The 24,595-nt window shown below is 51.9% G+C and overlaps 1 protein-coding gene across 2 annotated transcripts in view; it reads left to right on the top strand.

Moving 5' to 3' along the window:
* Nucleotides 1-24,595, top strand: part of LOC102248306 (integrin alpha-9) — a 107,214-nt gene that overhangs the window by 32,050 nt on the left and 50,569 nt on the right. For both annotated transcript variants that reach the window (XM_014530331.1, XM_014530330.1), the window contains exons 7-13: nucleotides 661-729; nucleotides 4,206-4,343; nucleotides 6,275-6,380; nucleotides 8,939-9,033; nucleotides 13,139-13,229; nucleotides 16,348-16,393; nucleotides 20,995-21,149. In XM_014530331.1, coding sequence (XP_014385817.1) covers nucleotides 661-729; nucleotides 4,206-4,343; nucleotides 6,275-6,380; nucleotides 8,939-9,033; nucleotides 13,139-13,229; nucleotides 16,348-16,393; nucleotides 20,995-21,149 — 700 coding nt within the window. The remainder of the gene's footprint in view (nucleotides 1-660; nucleotides 730-4,205; nucleotides 4,344-6,274; nucleotides 6,381-8,938; nucleotides 9,034-13,138; nucleotides 13,230-16,347; nucleotides 16,394-20,994; nucleotides 21,150-24,595) is intronic.

Raw genomic sequence — 24,595 nt, 5'->3', positions numbered from 1 at the left:
CTTGAGGTCTGTGGTGTCACTTTGGAAAACTGCTTGGTCTGAAATGCTTCCCTCCCACTTTCTTATCTTGACACTAGAGGCCCGGTGCACGAAATTTGTACACGGATAGGGTCCCTAAGCCTGGCCAGTGATCAGGGCCCATTGGGGCCTTCCTTCCCCCAGCTGCCGGCCGGGGCCTTCCTTCATTCCGCACTGCCCCCTGGTGGTGCACACATCATAGCGAGCGGTCGAACTTCTGGTTGGTCGAACTCCTGGTCTCCCGGTCTGTTGAACTCCTGAGGGGACAATTTGCATATTTGCCTTTTATTATATACTAGTAGGATACCTGCTCAAACTCTCACACATAGGAATGAAAGAACTATTTCAAGGAAGAAAACACTTCTTCTAAGTGTTGAATTGTTTACTGGTGATTTGGAAGCTCCTAGGGTCTTACTATGCGTGGCTTCCTCCATGATGTGGCCAGGAGCAGAGGAGGTGAAGGACACTTTCTTTGCAGAATTGATAAAATGAGAGCCACGCGGATTGCATTAGTATCAGTCGGCGGGAGCACATCTGTCCTGCGCCGGGTCAGGCATTTCAATAGGACTCCCAGGAGGATGCTGATAAATACCTTTGCTCATTGCTTCCATCTTAACTAGATTTTCTTTTTTCATTTCATAGGTTTATATTTTTCGGGCTGACCGAAGATCAGGCACCTTAATTAAGATTTTTCAGGCCTCAGGTAGAAAGGTAAGATTCTTGGTATATATGTGTGTGTTGTTTGAGAGATGTCATCATGGGGAAGTCAGATTTTACGCGCTGGAAAATGGGTTTAAAGGCTGTCTCTGGGCCCTGTGTTTACGTGGTGGTTCTGCTGCCTGTTGGTGCCTTTCTTTACCTTCTCAGCATTGAGTGTAACCTGCAGATTCATGGGATTCAGGTTGTTGTTGGAGACAGGTAGCAAGATGAGTGTGTACGTGGCCAAGTTCAGCATAGAGTTTTTTGGTAAAAGGTTGTATTTCACACTGTCATCAAATGACTGCATACTCTGTTTCTCTTGGCCTCTCTGTTTCTCTCCATCTGTCTGTCTGTCTTTGCCTCATACACACACATCTGCACCTCCAGAGAGATCACGCACAGTTGTGTACAGGTAGCAAGCAGACCTGATTACTTTCCAAGGAGGCCCGCAGACAAATGGGTCTCACGCTCCCTCTCTCACCAGCACAGCGCCACCCCCGCCGCCTCGCATCCTGAGCCCTCTGCCACCGTTGCCACAGGGACTGTTGTCACACGAAGAAAAACCAGAAAGAGTCACCCGTTTCCCTTTAGAGCCTTGGAATAGAAATAGCCCTCAAATTAGTCTTGGGCAAAGTTTATTTGCCTGCGTCATCTTGTCCTCATACCATCCCTAATCCAAATTCCTGCAGATTTTCCATCTTAATTTCTATCCATACTGCACCGAAGTCTGAAAGTAAGCCAGTTGGAGATGCTGTTGATTATTAAACATGGGCTTATCCGCCACCCACTCCTTAGTGTGGCTTAGATCAGCAGGCTTGCTTAGCATGACTGGCAGCTCAAAGGGGACAGGAATTCAGCTGGGGGGTGAGGCGGGGTTAGTGAGCTCTGGGGAGAGGACAGGACCTGAGGCTTGGGAGGGAGACACCAGGAGACTGTCAGAAGGTGATTTCCCTTCCACTACCCAGAGAAATGGGAAAAAAAAGGCTGTTTCCTTCCTGGGCGGCCATGTGTCCTGGCCCTAGTTCAGTTTCTGCTCAGAGTCAGACCTGCTGTGTGAGTTACATATTGTTCTGAAGATGAATCCTATTGCAAGGACAAAAATCTACTCATTTTGTGCAGTTTTAGCAACCTTAAGGCACATGCTCAGTATTGAATTGTCATCATATTTTCAGTAAAAAATAAAGTAAAAAAATGCATCTCCAAACTCGCTTTTGTGACATTTTCCCCTGAGAACAGCTCCGCATTCCCCCGAGAGCTGGGCTGCCTGTGTTATTTTAACATTTCCAACCCGCAAAGCAGCGACCCTGGAAAATGACCCTGAGCAGTTCTGCAAAGGTTTCCAAGCACCCCCAGCGTTAGAGAGAAATAACTGTGCGTTAGTGGCGAAGAGTCCCCAGGATCAAGGCGGGCGTGGGCGCTATTTGTCATTCTCTTTAGGGCTCGTCTTGCCCGCTCCTGGCACCGTTCCAGACTTACTCCTTCGTCAACCAATCCCTCCTGCCCTCTGGTTGCACTGTCTTCTAGCTTTACCCCCATCGCCTCTTTTTGATTTCGAAATAGACCCTTATTCTCCTTAGGCATTTTCTTCCGCTTTTTCCCCGAAGATATGAGGAATTCTTGCCCATTTGACGTCTCTGTCATTTCATAGGGGAAGGTCATGACCCCAGGCCCTCAAAGGATGCCTTTAGCAGAGTCTCACACACACAAGAGGGGTCTGACTCAGTAAACCACCGGTCCCTTCTGCTTTCGTGTGGCCAGAATTTGATCAGATAGTCTTATCTCCTGGCTTCACCTTGAGAAAAGAAAGAAAAAGGAAAAGAAAGAAAAAACCCAGTTCTGGTCTTCATTGGTGGGCATGCTTCATGCATAGGACACATGAGGAATCACCAGTGTGTGTGCAGTCCAGATGTTAATCGAGGCCCACGTCCCCGCATCCCCAGGCTTGACGGGAGCTCTCAGAGCAAGGACCGCACACCCCACAGCGCGCCGTTGCCAGGCTGAAGTTTTACGGAATTGACTGAGTATGTGATGCATCAGTTATGTCAAAACAGAGATAGGGAACTTCACGTCCAGGGATTTCTGAGTTAACACCGAAGAACATGCCAAGTTAAACAGCCCATTAGACTGAGACAAGTCGTTCCCTGGGGCCTTGCCTGGGTCTCAGTCCTTTGACTCATGTCCGGGTAGGGAGATCGGCACAGCCACCCAGTCGGCGCCTGGCGGCTGGTTTCTGTGTCCCTGCCTCCCGTGCCTCGGAACCTTCCCTGCCCTCCTCTCTTGGGCATGAGGGGTTGGGGGGCATGTGCGTTGAGTGCACGTGGCCTTGGCATGTGCCTGGGAGAGGGCATCGGAGTCCTCTTGGCCCAGGGCCACTGCAGGGAGGGGTCTGGAGTGTCCTCCACCTGTGTCATACTACCAACAGTGGAAGGAAATGCTGCTTCGTGTCCATAGAACCAGAGCCCTTTTATTTGAAAACATGGATTTTAAAAGGGTAGCCTTTCTAATAAAGATCAGAGCTTGCATGCTGGTAGCCTCTGGAAAGGATACAGCCTACAAAAATGTTTGTTTGTCCTGTGTAGTAAGTTTGTTTGTTTTTAATAGGAATTAGTTGCTATCATTAAAAAAAAAATAGGCCCTTCAAATAAATTGTTTTATTTTGGGCTTCTCTTGGACAATGGGACGGTTGGCCTTCCTCAGGGTAGCAGTTGACCGAAGCTGGGTAGGAGCTGCTCCCGTCGCTGGGTCTGTGGATGCCAGTTTGCCACAGTCTCCACCACTCCCTATTGTGCCTTAGCCACTGAAGCCTAGCGTCACTTGCCACCTGTAAGCATACTCGCACTGCTATTTGTTTCTTACCTGTTATATCACTTGCCTGGATCCCATTCACGTTTGGGTTTAAGAACCCCGATTTAAGGTAATAGGGACTGGATTAGGCTATGAGTAAGGATGAGCCCGTGTAGCCTGGCTGGGTCCCTCATCCATCCAGTGGTCCACGAGTTCTCCCTTTTTCTGTCACTTCAGCCCATGAGTTCCTATCTGGCTGGGAGGGGGTCACCTGTTTCCCATGTCACATTTGTTTCATGCCTCCTCGTGTCCTGAAACTTCATATTCCTATTTGCTGGGCCTTGTCAGATGTCTGGATCACCAGGTGCTTTTATGATGGTTGGAACCTATACTTGCAACCTCAGTTTGTATTTTTAAAAACAGTGCCTCGTTCTCCCGGGATGGGTCCGTTGGTTGTCCCCCTGGGTAGGGCTCCAGGACAGGGGACTCTGAGCCAGTTAGCTCTGGTCTCCTGGCGCCTGCGGGCCCCGCGTCACAGCTGCAAGACACAGGGAAGTCGGGTGTTTGCCCGTTCACCTTGGCGTTCTGGCTTGCGGGCAGCGCCACCGTCAGGGCCTGTGAGGGGTCCGGGGCTGGAGGAGAGCGAGGGCCTCCTGTGTGAGGGCAGACACTGAACGCTTTGTTGCAACTCGACTTGGTTGCAGATGGGCTCTTACTTCGGCTCCTCCTTATGCGCAGTTGACCTGAACGCGGACGGCCTCTCCGACCTGCTGGTGGGGGCCCCCATGTTTTCTGAGATCAGGGACGAGGGGCAGGTCACCGTCTACATCAACAGAGGAAATGTGAGTACAGTGCTGGGCAGCCTGTGGACAGGGTATGGGAGGGGGACTTGTCTAGCAAGTAGTAACCGAGCATCCCTCTGGGCTAGGCACTGCGCCCCGCGACGAGCTTCCTACCTTCAGAAAGCTCAGTGTTCCACTGATGGAAAGTTACAACTGCCAACACACAGGGGTTCAGAAAATCTTAATGGCTGTGTTTTGAGTGCCTACCGGGTACCAGGAACTGTTCCTCCCGCTCTCTGTGAATGAGTTCAGTATAATGTGCACCTGGTATCAGTGGCCCCCATGTTTCAGGTGAAAAACAAACAAACTGAGGCCCAGAGAGGTCAGGTAACCTGCCCCAAATCACACAGCTAAGGAGTGGTGGGGCCGGGGTTTGAATCCAAGCAGGCTGGATTCAGAGCTTCATCTCTAGATTGTGCTGCCTTCCTCGGTGTGTACGTGCATCTGCCCGGGCAGCAGAGAATCCTTCTCAGAGGACACAACGGCTAGAAGGAATCTTGAGGAAGGAGTGGGAGTTGGGCAGACAGGCAGGAGTGGGCTGGGAGCTGGGTGAGTGGGTGGAGGTGTGAGACAGCGGGGCCACTTAGTTCAGCATGGGGGCTGGGTGGGGACCAAGAGCCCCAATCAGATGTCCCTTATTCTGCAGCATCATGAAAGGGATGTGATGGGGTAGAAAGATGCCTCTGTTTCCCTTTAGCCGAGTGGAGGAGGTGGGTGTGGGGGAGAGCAGTGAGAAAGTGAAATCTTTTCAGGACCTGGAAGTAAGAGTGTTCAGCCAGGAGGGAATGTTTAAATGAATAAATTCTGGTACCACCAGCCTTGGAGCTAACATGAGAAAATGCTTATGAGATAATCAGTGCAAAGCAGGATTAAAAACGGCGTATACAAACCACCTTTAAAAATAGAGCAAATCCACAGAGGAGGATAATAACATCGCTCTGGGTGGTGGTCTTGGGCAGATTTTTAGTTTTATCTTTATCCCAAATAGCAAACATGTCATGCTTTCATCATAAAAAAACCCCAAAAAACAGTGAGTGAACTTTTAAGCACTGACAAGATGCTAGATATCCCAGTTGGGTAGAGGCGCTGGCGTGTCACCGTAACCAGGCGGGCAGGTGCCAGGAAGAAAGGGCAGCCATTGACAGAGGAGCCAGGGCACACGCGAGCCTTGGGCTTTCTTGGATGTTTGCAAACTCTTTGCAAGGGAAGGAAGATGCTTCCTGGTACCTGGTGCAGCCACTGGTCACCTGCATCTCTGCTGACGTTTCAGTGAGGGGGACGGGGTGGGGGAGGTGCCTGGGGGACATGAGGTGATCACTGTGGAGATGAGAACAGCAGGCATTCACTCAGCCCCTCCCAGCCACTCTGTTCGCGGGAGCCTGACACATCTGCGTGGGTGTTAACTTGTCTGAGGCAATCAGGCGACCAGACGGATAGCCCGGCCATGTGTCTAAGTCGGGGCGTGGACACTTGGAGCAGGAGCGTTCCCCAGATCTTCTCTGGGAACATTTCACCCCCACATCTCACCCCCCACAGCCCATGTTTCTTAAAGCCACGTGCTGACCCTAAGTACCTAAGTATTCTTATTTCTCTTGAACCTCTTCCTATTTTTTAAAAAAATATATTTTTATTGGTTTCAGAGAGGAAGGGAGAAGGGAGAGAGAGAGAGAAACATCAATGATGAGAGAGAATCACCGATTGGCTGCCTCCCGCACGCTCCCTCCAAAAGGCACCCCAGGCTGTTGGAGAGCCCCATGCTGCCCAGGTACAAGGGACCCATCTTGTCCCCGGAGAGAGCGGTTTGGGTGCCTTTGATTCTGCCCAGGAGTTTCCTGTCCATGGGGGTGTGCTAGAGAGGTGGTGTTCCCAGCTCTGTTGTTTTTATTGTGTTTTTGTTTTGATTTCCGTTTTTCCTCCATCCTGTTTCCCAGGGAGCCCTGGAGGAGCAGCTGGCCCTGAGCGGGGATGGCGCCTACAACGCACACTTTGGGGAGAGCATCGCCAGCTTGGGGGACCTTGACGACGACGGGTTCCCAGGTGGGTGAGCGCCTGCCCCCTGCCTTCCAACCTGGCCCCTGTGTGATGCGCTCCTGGATCTACCTGCCCATGGGGGAGAGATGACCCCTTCAGAGAAGATGCTCTGTGTGCGGGCACTCAGGGCTGAGCTCTGAGCCCACGGGCATTTGCTTTCCAGGAGTCCCGTCTCGTCAGCTCCGTGTGCTTTGCTATGTGATTGTGGGGCCAGTGAACCTTGGGGCCGGTCCACTGGGGCTTCGGATGGCAGAGGAGCTCAAGCCAGCTTCCTCCCTGCGCAGATACATCTTGTTTCTGAGCCTCTGAGGCTCCACAGGGCTCTACCGTGTTGTTCGTGAAATGAGCAAGGCGAGAGTTTGACATTCTCTCCCCTGATAGTCACAGCATGCTGGACTGACTTTTTTAAAAATATATTTTTATTGATTTCAGAGAGGAAGGGAGAGGGAGAGAGAGATAGAAGCATCCGTGATGAGAGAGAATCATTGATCGGCTGCCTCCTGCACGTCCCACACTGGGGATCGAGCCCACCCCTGGGCATGTGCCCTGACTGAGAATCGAACCAAGACCTCCTGGTTCATAGGTTGATGCTCAACCGCTGAGCCACACTGGCCGGGTTGAACTGACTTTTGAATAAGTTTTAATTGTTGGGGGTTGGGGATACCGAATGTGTAGTTCTGTTTGGACAGCAGTTGTCCTTCCCGGATGTGGCCTCTCTCTCTGGCCTGTTCAGAGCCTCCTCCCCTCCCTGTAGAGGCAGATGTCAGATATCAGGACCTGCGGGAGCCATGTCACTGGGCGATGGCCGAGGTGGAAGAGGGGCTGGGGACCGCTCTTGCCTCAGGCCAGGCTGCTTGGACGCCCTCACACCACTGGCCCGAGAGGCCTTCATTCAAGAGCGGGGGATCGCCACTGGAGGTCACGTGGGTGCACGCCTCTCACCCTTGACCTCACTTCTGCAGACACATGACTTTCGTTAAAAGCAAAGGGCAAAAAAATAAGGAAGATCTAGGCTTTGTTCCAGGAATTGTCAGTTTGTGAGAATAGTGTCAGTTTTTTCTGTGTGTGAAGCAAATGCCATTGTATACATTTCCTCATCCAGGAATAGAGTTGACTTTTTAAAAAAAATATATTTTCATTGATTCAAAGAGGGAGAGAGAGATAGAAATATCAGTGATGAGAGAGAATCACTGACTGGCTGCCTCCTGCCCGCCCCACACAAGGGGCTGAGCCAGTAACCCAGGCATATGCCCTGACTGGGAATCGAACCCGGGACCCTTCAGTCTGCAGTCCATTGTTCTATCCACTGAGCTAAACCACCTAGGGCTAGAGTTGGCTTTTTCTATGCAGTAACCATTGTCTATAGAATTCCCCCCTCTGGCGGACGGAAATTGGGCCAGAGGTTTATCTTTGTATTTCTTCTTTTGGGTGGCTCAGTGATATTTTTCTCCCTAAGAGAATGAGCTAGGACAGGGGTGGGTAACCTTTTTGTGAGTGCGTGCCAAAACCAGCAAAATCTCTAACTCAAAATTCTTCTGCGTACCAACCCTAATTTTTTGAGAACATGTTACGCCTACTTGATATCTCTTAAGGTGTACGTATGTGAAGAACCTTGAAGAAATAATAAAATTCATTCAAGCGACAAAAACACAGTATATGATGATGAAAAATACATTTATTTTTTAATGTATACATGTACACTGATAGTCCGACAGAAAACTTTATGACTCCGTTTGATATTATCAGTGGGACTTTTGCTGCTGCATCACTGATGACAGAGATTTTACATCAGGTTTATATTTCGTGACCTTCAGAGATATGCACGAGCTACTACTTTCATCCGTCAGGCTACTCCTATTACGAGACTTAACAAAATTCATCACTGAGAACAAAGATTCACAAGCGTATGTGGATGAAAACATGGAGAGTAACACTGTTGCAAAGTTTTTTAAACAGAAAAAATTTTCTGGAATGGCATTCCAAGTCCTCAATAGTTCGTTTTCGACACTTCTCTCTGGTACTCCTGTCTCTAATTGCTTTTTTTCAATGTTTTCCAAGTCAACTCTAAGGTCAATAAATTTCTGCTTCCAAATTGAGCTACTCTGAAATTCAATCAACTGCATTTCCAAGTCAGCCATGTCCATGGTCTTTAAGATAACTTGTTATGTAAAATTATTTATTTATCTAAGATGCACCTACACTGAATTTATCTGAAAAATAAAAAAGTCGACATTAAGAAAAAAAATTGTCAATGGAAGATTATAAGAGAGGGTTTGGCGTGCCAGCAAAAGTGACTGGTGTGCCATGTTTGGCACGCGTGCCAGGAGTTGCCCACCCCTGAGCTAGGAGCTTTCCCGGAATTAAACTCTTCCTAGCTCCTATCATTTTCTTTCGACTTTTTTTTTTTCTGCTGAGAGATTATGTGCCTGAGTGGATGCTTGAACAAGCAACAACCAAGACATTTTTGGTTTGGGGGGACTCAGACATGATGGCAGGAACGAGGGAATCCGCTCTTAGGGTATTCCACGTGGCTTTTCTCACGGCAGCTGTTTCTCTCCCCTCAGACGTGGCCGTCGGCGCGCCCATGGAGGACGACTTCTCGGGCGCCGTCTACATCTACCACGGGGACGCCGACGGGATAGTCCCTCAGTACTCGATGGTAATGGTGGGAGAGGGAACTGTTTGTTCCTCCATTCATTCCACTTTCCTCTGTGCCACACCCTGGGGGCCAGAGGCGCCGACAACTTCGCTCCTGCCCTTGGCCGTGCCACCCTCTAATGAAAGGCACAGACGATGGGTACTGCTGATGAAAGAGCAAGACATTTATAGACTCCAGAGTTGGCTGACATTGAGGGGTGCATTCTGCCGACACAAGATCATGTCCAAATTCTTAACCCAGAGTTAGAGCGATTGATTTAAGGGGAGGCTTTCTTTGTTGTTGTTGTTACTCCTTTGTCAACCGTCTGTGCTAAAGCTGAAGGATCTATTGTAAAACATGATCTAGAAAGATCCACGGAGGAGGGACCTGAAAGCCGTCACAGGGCTGTTGTCCCATTTGGCATGGACACGAGAAGCGGCTTACGCTCTGGCCTCGTGCCCCAGACTGGGGAACATGGAAGTGGTGAGTTCAGTTTTTTGTCGTATCAGCTTGGTGTTCAAACTTGCTGATGGTGCCGAGCCCAGCCCCTGGGAAACAGGAAGTGGTGCTCTGGGCAGCAGCACCGCCAGGATGTCTGTGCGGAGAGGGGCCCAGGCCTGCGGCGTGCTCCCGGCGGGTCAGGGACAGGGAGGGACGGAGCCCAAACCGAGAAATTCCCCGTCAGCAAATACTGACTTATCGAGCGCTTATTATGCGCTCCCGCCTTCCTGCTCATGCTTATATTTCTCATCGCGAAGAGGATTATGGCTAAGGAAACACAGTGTTGCACGGAGCCTTGCTTTTATACAAGGTTCTATAAATGTTCCATAAAATGAAATGGTAGTAAAATACCAAAACCAGCTCCCGTCCTGAAGTTCCTAGGTAAGGGAAAAACAGACTTTACAAGTTGATTTTTAGAGGCAGTACGTCCTGGGAGGTCAGCTTGTACATTCATAGTTGTTGTTCTTGCTGCACTAGAAGTTGGCTGCTTACGGGCCGAGGGTCGCTGCCAGTGGGGCGTCAGGCTCCCTCTGGGCAGGGCCTCCTGCTCCGTGTGTGACTCCGGGGGGCAGATACCGAGTGGAGGGACAGCTCTGCCTCTTACCTTGAATCCTCCTAACAGCCATGCGAGACGAGTACTTTTTTTTTTATTGCTTAAAATATTACAAAGAGTAGTACATATGTCTCCTTTTTTTCCCCCGCTTGACCTTCCTCCGGCCTTCCCTACCCCCCACCCCTTTTCTTGTGTCCCAGACGAGTACTTTTATCACCCACCTTTTATTTGTGGGGTGACTGTGGCCCAGGGAGGTTCTTTAACTTGCCCAACATGTGGCAACATGGCCATTGAAACTGCCAGTCCGACTCCCAAACCTTTCGTTGTACCCACCACCCTCCGCTGCACGTCGGAGCAAGGACCCCTGGCGGAAGCCCAGTGGGAAAACGTAGGCATGTGGAAACTTCGCTGTGAGACGTACGTGCTCCAAGGGGCCTTTATCTACACGGATCTTCCACGTTTTATCAGAAAAGAACCACGGATGGTGGGAATACGCTCTTAGGGGATTCTGCCAACATAGCGAAGGGAGAGGGCTGCAGTCACAGTTGGGGGTCCCATGCGCATCACCAGGGCTGCTCTAGTCTGAGTGGGGGGCACCCTTACCCGGGGGGCAACAAGCTGAGGGTTCGTGCACATTGCCCCGGAACTCATTCCTCTTTCTTGAGTTCACCGTGAAGAGTGTTGGTTTAGGATCCGTGGTGTCTTTCTCAATTCGAGAGCCCTGTCGTGGCGGCCCCTGTGGTCTTCCTGCTGAGGAGCTGACCATCATCCCGGGAGCCCCGTCCTCGGCCAGCCGACCGCCCGGGGTCACTCTCCACGCATCCTTCTGGAAGCTTGTTCCCGGACCTCGGAAGCCAGCCACACGGGGAGGCAACCTGCGAGGGCCCCCTCCCCCTCGCTCCAGTGTTTTGTTCCGTTGCTGGGCGGAATCCTGCAGGCAAGCAGCTGACGTCTAAATGTGTGGTCAGCGTGGTGCCTGCAGTAGGAAGCGGGGATCAGCAGCTGGGCCCGGCCGGCCTTTGTCAGCAGGTTGGCTCGTTAACGTTGACAAAGAGAAGTCGTTTGGGGCTCTTCAAAAAAGAAAAGAAAGAAAGAAAGAAAGAAAGAAACAACTATGATTAGACTTTTCCGAGCTGCTCCTATGGATGTGATAAGGTCAGGGACTGAGAAAGGAAACTAAAACCCTCTCATGACAGAGTCTTCGGGGCCCAGGCCCGGACAGAGCGGGCATTGTGTGGGCGAACTCGGGGAGGAAATCAGAAACAACCCCGGGCGAGGCAGGCGCTTTTCCTTGGCCCGGCTCGGTATTATTTCTGCTGGGTAAATTGTGCGATCGGAGTCAAGTTCTTCCACATCGCTCGTTCCTCTTTCTCCGGGGCCCCGTGAAAAGGGTTGATTTTAAGATCCTTGCGTGCCTCTCTGGGTTCCACAGCCCCCTGGGCACGTTAGGGCGGCCCCTGCCATCTCTCCCCTCTCTCCTGCCCTCCTGCCCGGAGGACACTGTCGACAAACCTGGTGGAGCTCCTGGTTTTCATTTAGAGTTATTAGCACCGAGCAGACGTGTCTTCCTGGCTTTCTGGCCTAATGGCCTGCAGATGTCTGCGGGAGAACGTCAGCCTGCATCGCCACCCCCGAGCGGACCACCCCTCCGCTCTTCCCCCGCGCCCCAGCCGAGCAGACCTCAGACAGGCAAAGGGAGGGCAGGCTGCCGCCGGCGTTGGTGGACCTCAGAGCGAGGTGGTCGGCTTCAAGATGTGGCGTCCATCCACATTTGTTTACACAGGGCCATGTGGGATGCGGACTGTGCCTGGGAGCGAGACACATGTCTTCAGTGCTTCCGACAGGGTTCTGACTTGTACGTTGCTGCTCGCGCATCTCCTGCTGGATGGCCTCACTGGAGATGGCGAGTGGAGGGCTCTTTGTAGCAGGGAATGGCCTTGGCCTAGTGTCCATCTGTAGATCCTATGGAAACTCCCCTCCCCCGGCCTCTTGACTTCTCTGGAGGTTGGCCCAGTAAGGAAAAGGGTAAGGGGAGAAAGCCCACAGGGAGCCCCTGGGCATCTGTGTGCCTGGTTCTGACGAGGATTTTGCTGCGTGGCATGAAAACAAAGCATTTATCTTGTCACCTACCATGAGGGTATCATGGACTGAGCCTCCGCAAGGAGACTGTATAGACAAAGAGAAGGCGGGGCAGGTCAGATGCCAGAAGATAGGACTCTTCTGATTCAGGAAGCTCAGCCCCACGAAGGTCGATGTATGACGAAGGTTGCTTATAAGCAGATCATCTTGATCCACCGTGTGAACATACGGTGATGAATGATGAGTCAAGAGCACAGATGCTGAGTGCCTGGCGTTGGTCGGGCCGTGAACTCTGAATGGTTGGTTGAGAGCCGCCCTTCAGGGAGGAGGCTCCAGCGAATTTGGGGGGTTTCCTACAGTGCATGGGAGGTCCAGGGCCTTGGAGTTCTAGATTTCCTAGGTAAAGCTGCTTCACCCTGTCAGGGAAGCTCAGGAGCCTGCAGATCTTCTGGTTGGCTGCATGGAGAGGCGGTCGCCCGTGGCCGGCTGGTCCATCTAGACATGCGCATTGCCTGTCCGCCGAGGGAAAGACTCCAACGTGTACCGCTTAGGGGAGGAGTGTAACATGGTTAGTTACACGTTTGGGAAGGGTGATATAAGGGAAAGTATGTTCTTAGAATTTCAGCCAGCTCTCCCCGTGTAAACACAGCACAGAACCTTCATTAGAAAGGGCAGCCGCACATTATCCACTTCACACTTCACTGAACATGTCAAAACATCAACACACTGGGCTGGGTAGCTCTTTCGTTAGCCCCGAACTTAGAAACAAATGTAAATCATGGCATCTGGCGAAGGCAAGGAATAGTAAAGGAGTGTGTGGTCTTTAGCTGCCTGCCAAAGACTCCCTGATCAAATCAGGACTCCTTTTTTTTAAGCTTTTCTTTCAACAAAGTCAAGACCAGGTGTCCTTGGAAGCTGGGCTGAAACAGTCACGGGGCTTATCCGGGACTGTGCTCCTTTCCGGCGACTCAGTTTCCCTGTTGTCTGTTTCAGAAACTGTCCGGGCGGAAGATCAGTCCAGTCCTGCGGATGTTCGGGCAGTCCATGTCAGGAGGCATCGACATGGACGGGAACGGCTATCCCGGTAAGCCATTTCCCTTAAGGCAGGTGAGGTACACCAGCGGTTCTCAACCTGTGGGTCGCGACCCCTTTGGGGGTCGAACGACCCTTTCACAGGGGTCGCCTAAGACCATCGGAAAACACATATATAATTACATATTGTTTTTGTGATTAATCACTATGCTTTAATTATGTTCAATTTGTAACAATGAAATTGGGGGTCACCACAACATGAGGAACTGTATTAAAGGGTCGCAGCATTAGGAAGGTTGAGAACCACTGAGATACACGAAGGAAAAACGCACGAGGTAGCGTGGTTACGTCTCTTTAAGATTAGGAAAATTCACACCCTTAGCAGGGGGTGTTTGGCCTGGTGTTTGATTTGAAGGTGAAAATGTGGAAGTCTCTTTTGGGGTTTTTAATTTTTTTTTATATGTTTTTTATTGATTTCAGAGAGGACGGGAACGGGAGAGAGAGAGAGAGAAACATCCATGATGAGAATCATTGAATGGCTGCCTCTTGCATGACCCTGAGTGGTCGAGTCCACAACCTGGGCATGTACCCTGACTGGGAATTGAACCATGACCCCTTGTTTCACAGGTCAATGCTCAACCACTGAGCCACGTCCGCAGGGCATTTTTGGGGTTTTTTTTTAAAATGACCTACTCTGAAGAGTGGAAGCAGCAGGTGGGTGGATTTTGCAGTGAATTCTGTGGCTGCCAGTCTTTCTCATGAAGAAAAAAAAAAGCACATCTACATTAAAAATTATAAATAGTGAAACCTTATGTTTTCCTTGATATTATTTTTTAAAGTATGTTTTTTATTGATTTTAGGGAGAGATGAAGGGTGAGAGAGAGGAGAGGGAGAAACATTGGTGTCAGAGAGAAACATTGATCGGTTGCCTCCTGCTCTCACCCCGACCTGGGATCAGATCCGCAACCTGGGTAGGTGCCCTGACCGGGAATCGAACAAGTGACCTTTTGGTACACGGGATGACACTCAAGCACTGAGACACACCGTTCAGGGCTTCCTTGATATTATTTAATCATAGTCAGAATTTTCTTACTCTCGAGAGGGGAAAAGGGACTGAGTAGCATCCCTCCCCCTGCATGAAAATTATTGAAAGATTTTGAGCAAAAAGAAAACCGTTGGCGAACAAAGCAGACCTTCCCCGTTCAGGCTGGCTGGCTGGCTTGTCTTCAGAGTCAATGCCTTGCGGTGGTTGAAGCAAATTGAATAAAAATGTAGGATTTTCAAACCCCAGTCCCAAGTGATACCTGATTCAGGCATTTGAAGGGGATGGAGTGGGATGAGGTAAGGAAACAGAGATCAGAATTTTAAAAATCCAAAATCATCATGGAATTCAGAAAAAATTTCCCTGAAACTGTAGGTCATCCTGCTATCTATCTAGAGAAGATGTTTCTTTCCACCCAGAGTGCTTCAGGAGGACCTGGGAGAAGTAATGAAATCCTGTAGCAGGGCACCGAGTTCTGTAGTTTCTTCCAGGGTTTTGAGCATCCCTCGCAACGGTACAGAGCCAGGAGGAGTGGGGATAGGAAAGGGTCAGTGTGGACGTTGCTGTCCCTGTAGATCCTCATGGGCCTTTTTCAGTTTGAGAGAGCAGTTCTTGTCCCTGGCAATTTGTGGCCATCCCTAAATAATGCCTTACGACGGTTTAGCACTTTAATATATGCAAAATGCTTCCACATGCAATGGGCATCTTATAATAACCCCCGTAGGTAGGTGGAGATGGGGGTGTCCTCCCCCCTCCCACTATACAGTCAAGGATACTGAGCCTCAGAGAACTGAAGGGACTGGCAGGGACCACACTGTGGTGGGCGAGGACCTAGCCTGCTTCTCTATAAATGCGTGCTGAGCAGGTGTGTTAATACTTCACGAGGAATCTGACTCTATCGTGCATTTTTCATAAACGAAACGGCCAGTTGATCGGGTTCTTTTATTTTCATATATTCAATCAATTTAAAAAGACGGTTGGAAGATAACAAAACGAGCAAGCGTACCCAACCGCAAACATTTCAGCAGCAACACAGTTCGTGGATTTGCTCTTTGTTTTTCCCCCGGTGAGGGTGTTGGATAGATGTAGGGACTCAGGCTCTTGGACTCAGATGCTGGGTTCTGCAGAGGAGTAATGGGAACCCCAAGGCTGAGGGCTTATATGAGACGGGAAGAAAGGCAGAGGGCTGTTGGGCGAGTGAATGCTTCCTAAATTAAAGTTATTTAGAATAAACACTGCCAGCTAACACTTGTGTTTTGGTGTGTAGTTTACCAAGTATTTTCTGAATTAAATATCTAATTTCTTATATTTGATACATATTTAAGTACTTCATAAATAGTACATCGAACACATTTAATATTATGTTTGACAAATATTGAATGCATGTTTTCTGAAAATGTTACCGGCTTTTGAAGAAGACGCGGGATAATTGTCTCCGTTGTTCAGACAAGGGTGCTGAGCGACTCTGGGGTGGCAGAGAGAGAGAAAGCCACAGAACTCGGGGCTTTCTCCAAGATCATGTAATTCCAGGTAGCCCTCTCTTTCATTCATGGATGCCCAAAAGAAACGCAATGTGACCCACATATGTAGTTTAGAATATTCTAGTAGCCACATAAAAGGACAGGTGGAATTAATTTCAATAACATTTTATTTGGCCCAGTATATCCAGTGTATTATCATTTTAACATAGAGTCAATATGGAAATTAAGGAGGTGGCTGTTCTTTTGAACGAGGTCTTTGAAATCGGTCTGGATTTTACACTCACAACGCATCTCGGTGCGGACCAGCCACATTCTAAGGGCTTGACGGCCACACCTGTGATTGGCTGCCGTACGGGCCCGTGTGGCTGGCTGTTCTTTTGAACGAGGTCTTTGAAATCGGTCTGGATTTTACACTCAAAACACATCTTGGTGCGGACCAGGCACATTCCAAAGGCTCGATGGCCACACCTGGTGATTGGCTGCCGTACGGGCCCGTGTGGCTCTGGTTCTGACAGGACCATTCTGGAGCCCAGAGGCTGGCCGTCAGCGGCCCGACCTCGAGGCCAGGCCCCATTGCTGTGGAGAGCCTTGGGGTAGAGGGGATAGGCCTCAGCAAGTTTCTAAATCTGCATGTTTCTGGCTTTCAGATGTAACTATTGGAGCCTTCATGGACGACAGCGTGGTTCTTCTAAGGTGAGATGTTCCCTCTTGCTTCTTGGATTGCATTCTTCGTGGGTGAGGGGAGGGATTGGTGGTGGTGGGGGGGGGACTTGGGGGAGTCATTCACCATTAGCCAGCAATTCCCTCTGTCCTGCTCCTTGTTGGCTGAGGTGCTTAGTCCGTGGGAATGCTCCCTTTCTTTTAAAAAAATATTTTAGTTTATTGATTTGAGAGTGAGAGAAGCATTAGTTTGTCGTTCCACTTATTTTTGCCTTCATGGGTTGATTCTTGTATGAGCCCTGACCGGGGATCGAACCTGCAACCTTGGTGTATTGGGAGGATGCTCTAACCAACTGAGCGCGCCGGCCAGGGCCACTGCTACCTTTCCTGTTATTCTCTGTCGCAGGGTTTCCAGCTGGTGGGCCTGCAGTGGCTCACAGGTGTGAGAGAGAGAGCATCCTTGGAGCTCCTAGGCAGAGTCTGCGGCATCCTGGGCCATAGGGGTTTTGCGTTTAGCCACGAACGACCCTTTTCCCCTTTCGTTCAGACGCTGTGCTCATACGATCGTTCCTGTGGGTGCCGTGACACTCAGGGGCCCGGGAAGCGCTGTCCTGTCCCATGTCTTCACCTCACACCCTGCATCCTCCCTTCCTCACCTCGTCATTCCCCACCCTCAGGGACCAGGAACCTTCTGCCCAAGGGACAGCGCATCATTCCCTGGTAGCAGTGGAGCTGAGAGACGTGTGCTGGGGCCCAGGCAGCCTGCATCTCCCCTACAGAGGCCCGTGGGCCGCCATCCCACCCGTGAACCATCTCCAAGCATTTCTGTCTGCATGAGTCAGAGGAGGCAGAATTACACTTTGGAGTGGGAGCCAACTCGTAGGTTTTGTTAATAACCCGATGGCAGAACGTTCTAAAATAGGCGAGTAGGATCTCAGAGCTGGAAGGGGTCCCAGGGGCCATGTGGTTCCTCACCCCAGGTCCCTCTCATGCAGCAGTGCCTTCAGCTTCTGAGGGTACAGCTAACGCCCGGGGAACCCCAAATACTTTGAAGAGGCAGAATCCCCCTGAGGCTGAGAGTGTGAACCCGGGGGCCTGGTGCTCTGGGTCCCAAGCCAGACCCTGCCTGTATGTGAGTCTGCTGACCTCTCTTTCAGATTCTCATCTGTTCAGCAAGGTAGTAGAACCGACCCCTGGGGTTCTCATGAGAACTCCGGGAATTAGTGCCTGTGAAATGCTTAGAACGGAGCCTAATCTCAGTGCTCAATACATGCGAGCAATTCTGACATGAATTAGGTTACACCTGCCTCCTTCTGAGCCTGCTTCTTGGTCCCCTGTCTCCTATGTAAAGATGGATGGCTTTGGGGCAGGTTTGGCAGGCTGGCGTCTTCCCCAGCCGTTCAGGCTCTTTCTGTCCACCCATCCCTGCCCCTCCAGCAGCACTGACCCCGAGAAAGCCCAGGGCACCCTGCCTGGCTTCCTTCCTCACCTGGACGTGAGCTACGACTGCCAGCCATCGGGAAGAATTCCAGCCACCAGCTTCCCCCAGAATAAAATCTCGGGAACATGTGCATGGCTGTCCTGAGGTGCCCCTCTGCTTTCATCCCCGAGGCTGGCCCCGGGCAGCCCAGCCTCCCGCCCACAGGAGTGCGGGCAGGGCCAGCTCTGCCCTCAGGAAGTTTGTTCTCTCTGATTAGCTGGGGAGGCCAGGTCCTGTGGCGGGACGATAGGCGGCTGGTGTGATGCCATTGAGGCAGAGGAAGTGATCAGAGAGGCCCATGAAAGATTTCTGGGCTCCGCCTGGTCCAAAAACAATACTTGGAGCTGGAACACAAAGGTTGGAGGGAACTGATGTTGGAGGGAGATGTGCCCGGGAAGGTCCTCGCGGGTCATTTCAAAGGATTCTGTTTGAACAACTTTCATCATTTTGTCTGGCCCGCTGACTTCTGTTTCCTGTTCACCTCGCCTTCTGCAAATCTCTGCCGTGAGAGGAGGAACCAGATGTCCCAGGTGGCCCCTGGGATGATGGGAGGGGCTGGCTTTTCTTTTCTTTCTTTCTTTCCTTTTTTTTTTTTTCCCCAGACTTTACTAAAAATCAGAAGATGTGTACCTTTCATTTATTTCAGAAAATGTGAACCCATTATTTTTTCAATTATTGCTTCTCCCATTCTCTTTAGTCCTTCCTCTGGAGCTCAGATACACATTATCTTTTCGTTCTTTCCATCATGTCGGTTAATCTTTCCTTATGATCTATCTCTTAATTTCTTAATAACGTTAAGCAAACATACTATTGTTCTTTAAACTGCTTCTATTATTCTTTGGATGCCAGTTCTCACATCTGTTAAATGTACTCACTCCTCCATGGTGTTCCTTCATGTAGTTTATAATTTTCATTGCAAATTTACCCTCAGCAATCAGTATATTTTTGTTTCTTGGGGTATTTTCTGTGATGTTCCATGAGCCCTGGGTTGTGGAAGTCTAACTGTAGAGTGATTTGAGGTATGTTTCAAAATAAGGCTATCAAATGATTGCTTCCTCTATTGCTGATTCCTTGCAGCGCTCACATTTGTTTAGCTCAGTTGGCAGAAAGGAAGTCAGCAGCAGATTATCTCTTTCTTTTTTTTAAAATATATTTTTATTGATTTCAGAGAAGTGAGAGAGAATCATTGATCAGCTGCCTCCTGCACGCCCCACATTGGGGATCCAGCTCACAATCTGGGCATGTGCCCTGACTGGGAATCAAACTGTGACTTCCTGGTTCATAGGTCAACGCTCAACCACTGAGCCATGCTGGCAGGGCGCTGGCTTTTCTTTTCTATGATGACTAGGACATATACAATGAGATTAGGCCCCATTCTAAGCATTTCACAGGCACTAATTCACGGAGTTCTCATGAGAACCCCACGGGTCTGTACTACTACCTTGCCGAACAGATGAGAATCTGAAAGAGAGGTCATCAGTCTCGCATACAGGCAGAGTCAGGCTTGGGACCCAGAGCACCAAGTTCACAGTCTGGGCAGGGAAGGGCTCCCCCAGGGTGCAGACCTGCTCTCCCGGGGACCTCTGTCTGTTTTGTGAAACTTTGGGCTTTCCTGTTCTTTTCCTGGGCTTTTAATCCCTTTTGAAATAATGGAGTACAGTTTGCAGCCATTTATCAAGGGCTTTTGGACAGTTACTATCCTGGGACCATCGGGGTGAATTTGCCAGGATCCCAGCCACTGGGGGGCCTGCAGGCTGGTGGGGCAGGTTCGGAAATAGACAGCGACCTTCATTAGTACGTGAACACAGAGACCATAGCAGGGGTGGGCATTGACTGCCAGGGTTGCTAAGGAAGGGAGGGGAACCCCTAAGCTGGCCGTGAAGGGCCAGGGGGGCTGTAGCGAGTGACCATGGGCATCCGTACAGACACCGTGACCAGGAGAAGCTGTTTATAGCACCTTCTAAGGACGAGCCGAGAAGAACATTGGAAGGCCAGGATACTGGATTTCTCTCGGGCAGTGCTGTTGCCTGCCTTCCGTTAGTCCTGCGGCTGGGTTTGCTCCGGGAGCCCCGCAGTTCCCTTGTCCTTGTCACACTGTTGCTCTCGGCCCCCGTCTCCTGGCAGCGGTGGCCGCAGTGAAATCCCCTGGCCCCATCTGTGCTGCGTGTCCCCCGGCTCCCTCCTTTCTCCGAGGTTTCCTTCCAGGCTTCCTTCCCTCAAAGCTAGTGTTGGTCCTCGTTCCCATCTGTCTTGTCCCCCTGGGCACTCTTGGAGGGGTCACCGTGCACAAGGAAGGTCATTGTTCTCGAGCCGCGAATGCCCCTTAATCTTGTTATGTCAGCCCAGTGCACGAAGGCCAGGGCCCCGTGGAGGTGAAGAGGTCTCTTTGTGAGGCCTGGCGGGGAGGAGAAGGTCAGGCCACAGCTTAGGTGAACGGCCCCTGAGCAGATGTTTGCCGGGAGAGCACAATGGGCTGATCCGCTCCGGGGAGTCACAACAGGGGTGCCCATCCATCAAGCACTGGGGGGCGGGCCGAGTCCGTGTGAAGAGAGGGGATGTTTATTGGGTTTCACTGAGGCCAGGCGGGTTGGTTCCATCAGCTCCGAAGTGCTTTGCTGTTAGCAGCTGGGACGCCTTTAGTCAAGGTCTTTCGGAAAAAATACTTAGTGGATTGATGGGAGTCACTGAAGGGGGAGGTCTGGCCCACCGGTCGGGCCTGGAACTTCACAATTCATGCTTCTAATGGCGGTGGAGGCTCCGGGGGGTCCCGATTGTGCATCTGTTTCTTGAGTCGTGCCGTCGGCTGTCCAACTCCTCAGATATACTCATTTCTTCCTAATGAAATGGAACTCGGAACCTCATTGGTGGCATTTTGACATCCGATGGCCCGTTTATGGCTTCATCCAGATGTGTTTTGTTCACAGCCAACCTGCCTTTCTTGTGGGGAAGCTAACCGTTCTTCATTTATTAGGAAGTAAGCTGAAGAACCAGAGAAAAGTACCGGCAGCGCATCCGGGCCCTTGTCTCTTGGGCGACTTCACACGTGAAGTGCTGGGCTGAAGGCCTGGGATTTGTCCCGTCTGTTTAGTTCTTGTCTGGTTCTGGCAGCTGCTTGTCCCCGAGTCTGAGTCACCTTCCTCTCTTGACCTTGCAGGGCGAGACCGGTCATCACGGTGGACGTCTCCATCTTCCTCCCCGTCTCCATCAACATCACGGCGCCCCAGTGTCGCGACGGACAGCAGCCCGTGAACTGCCTGAATGTCACCGCCTGCTTTCGCTTCCGCGGCAGGCACGTGCCCGGAGAAATCGGTAATGAGCCACCGAGTCAGGGATGTTTCCGAGTTCCCGCTGGCTGTGCCTCCCGGCTGGTTTTGCAGGCAGCAGGCCACAGATGTTCAGGAAAATGAACAGTAGCTCCATCTTCCTGGTAGAGGGAGACGTGCAGAAATCTGCCCTGAAACGCGCGGGCAGTGGCATTACGGAAAGGTTGAGAAGGGTGATGGGCAGCCATTGTGGAAATGGAGGGGATGTCAGATGGAGGTGGAAGGAGGCGTGTCAGGTGGCTGTGTGAGTCCAGCTTCCGGTGGGGGTTCTGGAGTTGGGCATAGAAGGCAGCCCCCCTGGCTCTGCATCGTCGGGAAGATCGGGTTTTCAGATGGAGGCAGGGTCGGGGGATGTCCAGGCCCCGAGCATCCTCCGCCCTCCTCCTAGACCAGCAGACGGTGCTGCAGGCCGGCTCAGTGCCACACCCAGGCCTCCGATGATGAGCCTTCCCCATTCTCGTCGCTGGTGGCTGCAGAGGAGCCGTGGTGGTGGTGGTGGTGGTGGTGGTGGTGGTGGTGGTTTTGGCCATGAAGGCCTAACACAGGAGTCCGCATATCCAGGGCTGGGAGTGTCAGCGAAGGGCTGCCTGTGGGCAGTGCAGCCTGGGTTGTGCGATAAAGAGGCACCCCTGGGGAGCTAGGCCTCCGGGACAGGGGTCGGAGTGGTGTCTTCAGTGGTACCAACCTGCCGCCACCTTCGGCCGCAGCACCCCCCAGGGGATGGTTTGGGAGCCACAGCAGTTGGTGTTATTGCCTTGTCTCTGGTGGGGCTCACGCATATGCACAGGGAGGGGACCGCAGGGAAGGGACTCCACTCGCCTCTTCCCTTTCCGCTTTAGCAATGGAAAACCACGGCTCCCACGTGGCCACAGGAGTGCTCAGGGCCAGCTGGTTAGTCACGTCCTGGGGGCTGCTGTGGCTTCTGGCCATACTTTGGGGACTCTAGAGGGTCGCTGTAGGGGTGAGTCTGCCCTGGCTCCGCAGGGGAGGGTCCAGTCAGGAAGACAGAAACCACAGCAGTTATTCTCATGAAGGGAGTGTAACGTTGGGGGTCGGTCCAGCAGGTCACAGAGGACCTGGGCAGTAACTGCAGGAAGTAGCCACCCTGCTAGGTCTGCACCAGATGGTGTCCCCAGACCAGGTGCAGCAGCAGCACCTGGGACCGTATTAGAAATGCAAATTGTAACTGAATGAGACCCTCTGAGGGTGGGGCCCACCAAGCCTCCAGGTGGCTTAGCTTTGAGCACCTCTAGTCACCTAGGGGAACCCAAGGAAAAGGTTACACTAGGGGGGACCACTCCCTCGGGGACCTAGAAGCTGGGAGAAGAGCCCCTGCATAGCTAGGACCTAAAACTTGGAGGAGGGGCTGATAGCTGGCGCTGCTGGTGTGTCTGAGGGGGTGCAGGGCGGCTGGCTGTGGGGGAGAAACTGAAACTTGAATCAACTGCTGTTGGAGCCAGCTGCTGTGAAAAACGGATGCGGGGTTAAGCTGGTGGGAATGGAAAGCAGGCAGGACCCAGCGAGCCCCTTCTCCCTCCTCCAGCCTTGCAGCCCCTGCCCCCCAGCTCTCCATCTTGGCAGAGCCACACCGAGGGCGACTGGCAAAGAGGAAATGGGTTTGCCGAGCCCCATCCCGGCACTGCAGAGTGAGAAGGACAGGTTTGGAGCTGAGAGACAACAGCTTCCAAAACCAGCCCAGTGGGTGTCCAGTCCCAGGGAGTTACTGAAGCGCCTGCTGGGTCAGGCAATCAGCAGATCCTTATTAAGCTCTTAAAAATGCTTGGTCCTGGGCACAAAGCGGGGAAGAGGCCAGGCAAAGTCCTGTCCTCATGGAGCTTGCGATCGAGGGTGGGGAGAGGCAGATGATCCAGACAGAAACAGCCGATGCTGCTGCCTCTGGGTGTGTCTGAGCCCCTTTAGTGGCAGCCCCTTGGCTCAGTGTTGGGGTGCAGACACAGCGCTGAACTCCAACAGCCTCAAGAACGGGTTTATGATGTATTGCATCGAGCAAGAGGTCTGCCCACCCCAAGTCTCATGAGTCACTTCGTTCTTGGCTTGGGGAGTGGCCGTGGCTCCTCGGGGCCTCCTGCATGCCATCAGTAAGGTGGTGAATGCGTTGCCCCCGAGGACTCTGTCCCTGACCCCTGCTGGCCACGCTGCAGCCTCCACCTGCCTGTCAGTCTCTGGAGGCCCAGAAGGAGCCGGTCATTCTGGCCTCTGACCTGAGTCCTTAGAGCAAAACCAGGGCGGGGTGAGCCCTAAGTGGTTGTGTTTTGTGCTCCGATTCTGCGACCTGTGCTTCCATGGCTCTCAGTCAGCCTGGCAAAGCCAGGGGCACTCAGGGGCGCCTGCCCTCCCTCCAGACCAGCAGCTGGGCCCCAAGGTCACTCAAGCCAATGCAGAAAAATAGGGTTGAAACCGGGAGACTTGACCCCTCACCCTTCCTCTGGCTTTTGGGGTGCATTTGTCTTAGCTCCTTCCAGTTTCTCCAGGAGCACAGGGATGGGCTAATGAGGCAAATCCGTGTGAGATGAGGAATGGGACAGCCTGGTGTGACAATCACCATTCATTCTTTGGAAGCGGAAATCCTTGCCCTTCCTCTCCCGGGAGACCCTAAGGCAAGCATGTCAAACTTGTGGCCCGCGGGCCACATGCCTCGTTTATTGGGCCTGTGTTAGCCTTTGAGTTTGCCATGCTTGCTCTAAGGGGACCTCAGAGTAACTGGAAGGAGAATGCATGGGTTGAATTTCACCGCTGAAATCACGTTTTGACGGAACAAGGGAAGGAGTCAACTTGCTGGGAGAGATCAGAGCCAGGGGTGATGCGAGACAGCTGGCCCCCTCCTGGTCCAGGGGGGCCCTGGGGAGCCAGCTACTCTCCCGGGAGACCCTAAGGCAAGCATGTCAAACTCACGGCCCGCGGGCCACATGCCTCGTTTATTGGGCCTGTGTTAGCCTTTGAGTTTGCCATGCTTGCTCTAAGGGGACCTCAGAGTAACTGGAAGGAGAATGCATGGGTTGAATTTCACCGCTGAAATCACGTTTTGACGGAACAAGGGAAGGAGTCAACTTGCTGGGAGAGACCAGAGCCAGGGCTGATGCGAGACAGCTGGCCCCTCCTGATCCAGGGGGGCCCTGGGGAGCCAGCTGGGGGCAGGGGCAGGAGGCGGCTGGAAGCGGTACTTGGGGCTGATCAGCTTTTCCATCAACATGACATCATTGGACATGGCATGGACACAAGCTGCCAGGAGGCAAACCTGCAGACGTGAGAGGTGCTGTTGGGGAGGGTCCTAATCAGAACCAGCACCCTCCCGGGGGCAGCTGGCTGGGCTGCCTGCAGCGGGGCACCCTCCCCCATGGCCCAGCGCCCTCACCGAGTGGGCTGATTGGCTGCTTCCGCAACATCTCCTCCCCTTCTTAGGGGCTCCCTTTT

Source organism: Myotis brandtii, unplaced genomic scaffold (assembly GCF_000412655.1).
Source record: "Myotis brandtii unplaced genomic scaffold, ASM41265v1 scaffold731, whole genome shotgun sequence".
NCBI lineage: Eukaryota > Metazoa > Chordata > Mammalia > Chiroptera > Vespertilionidae > Myotis > Myotis brandtii.
Note: the sequence above shows the minus strand (reverse complement) of the source record. Positions and strands in the feature narration are given on the sequence as shown.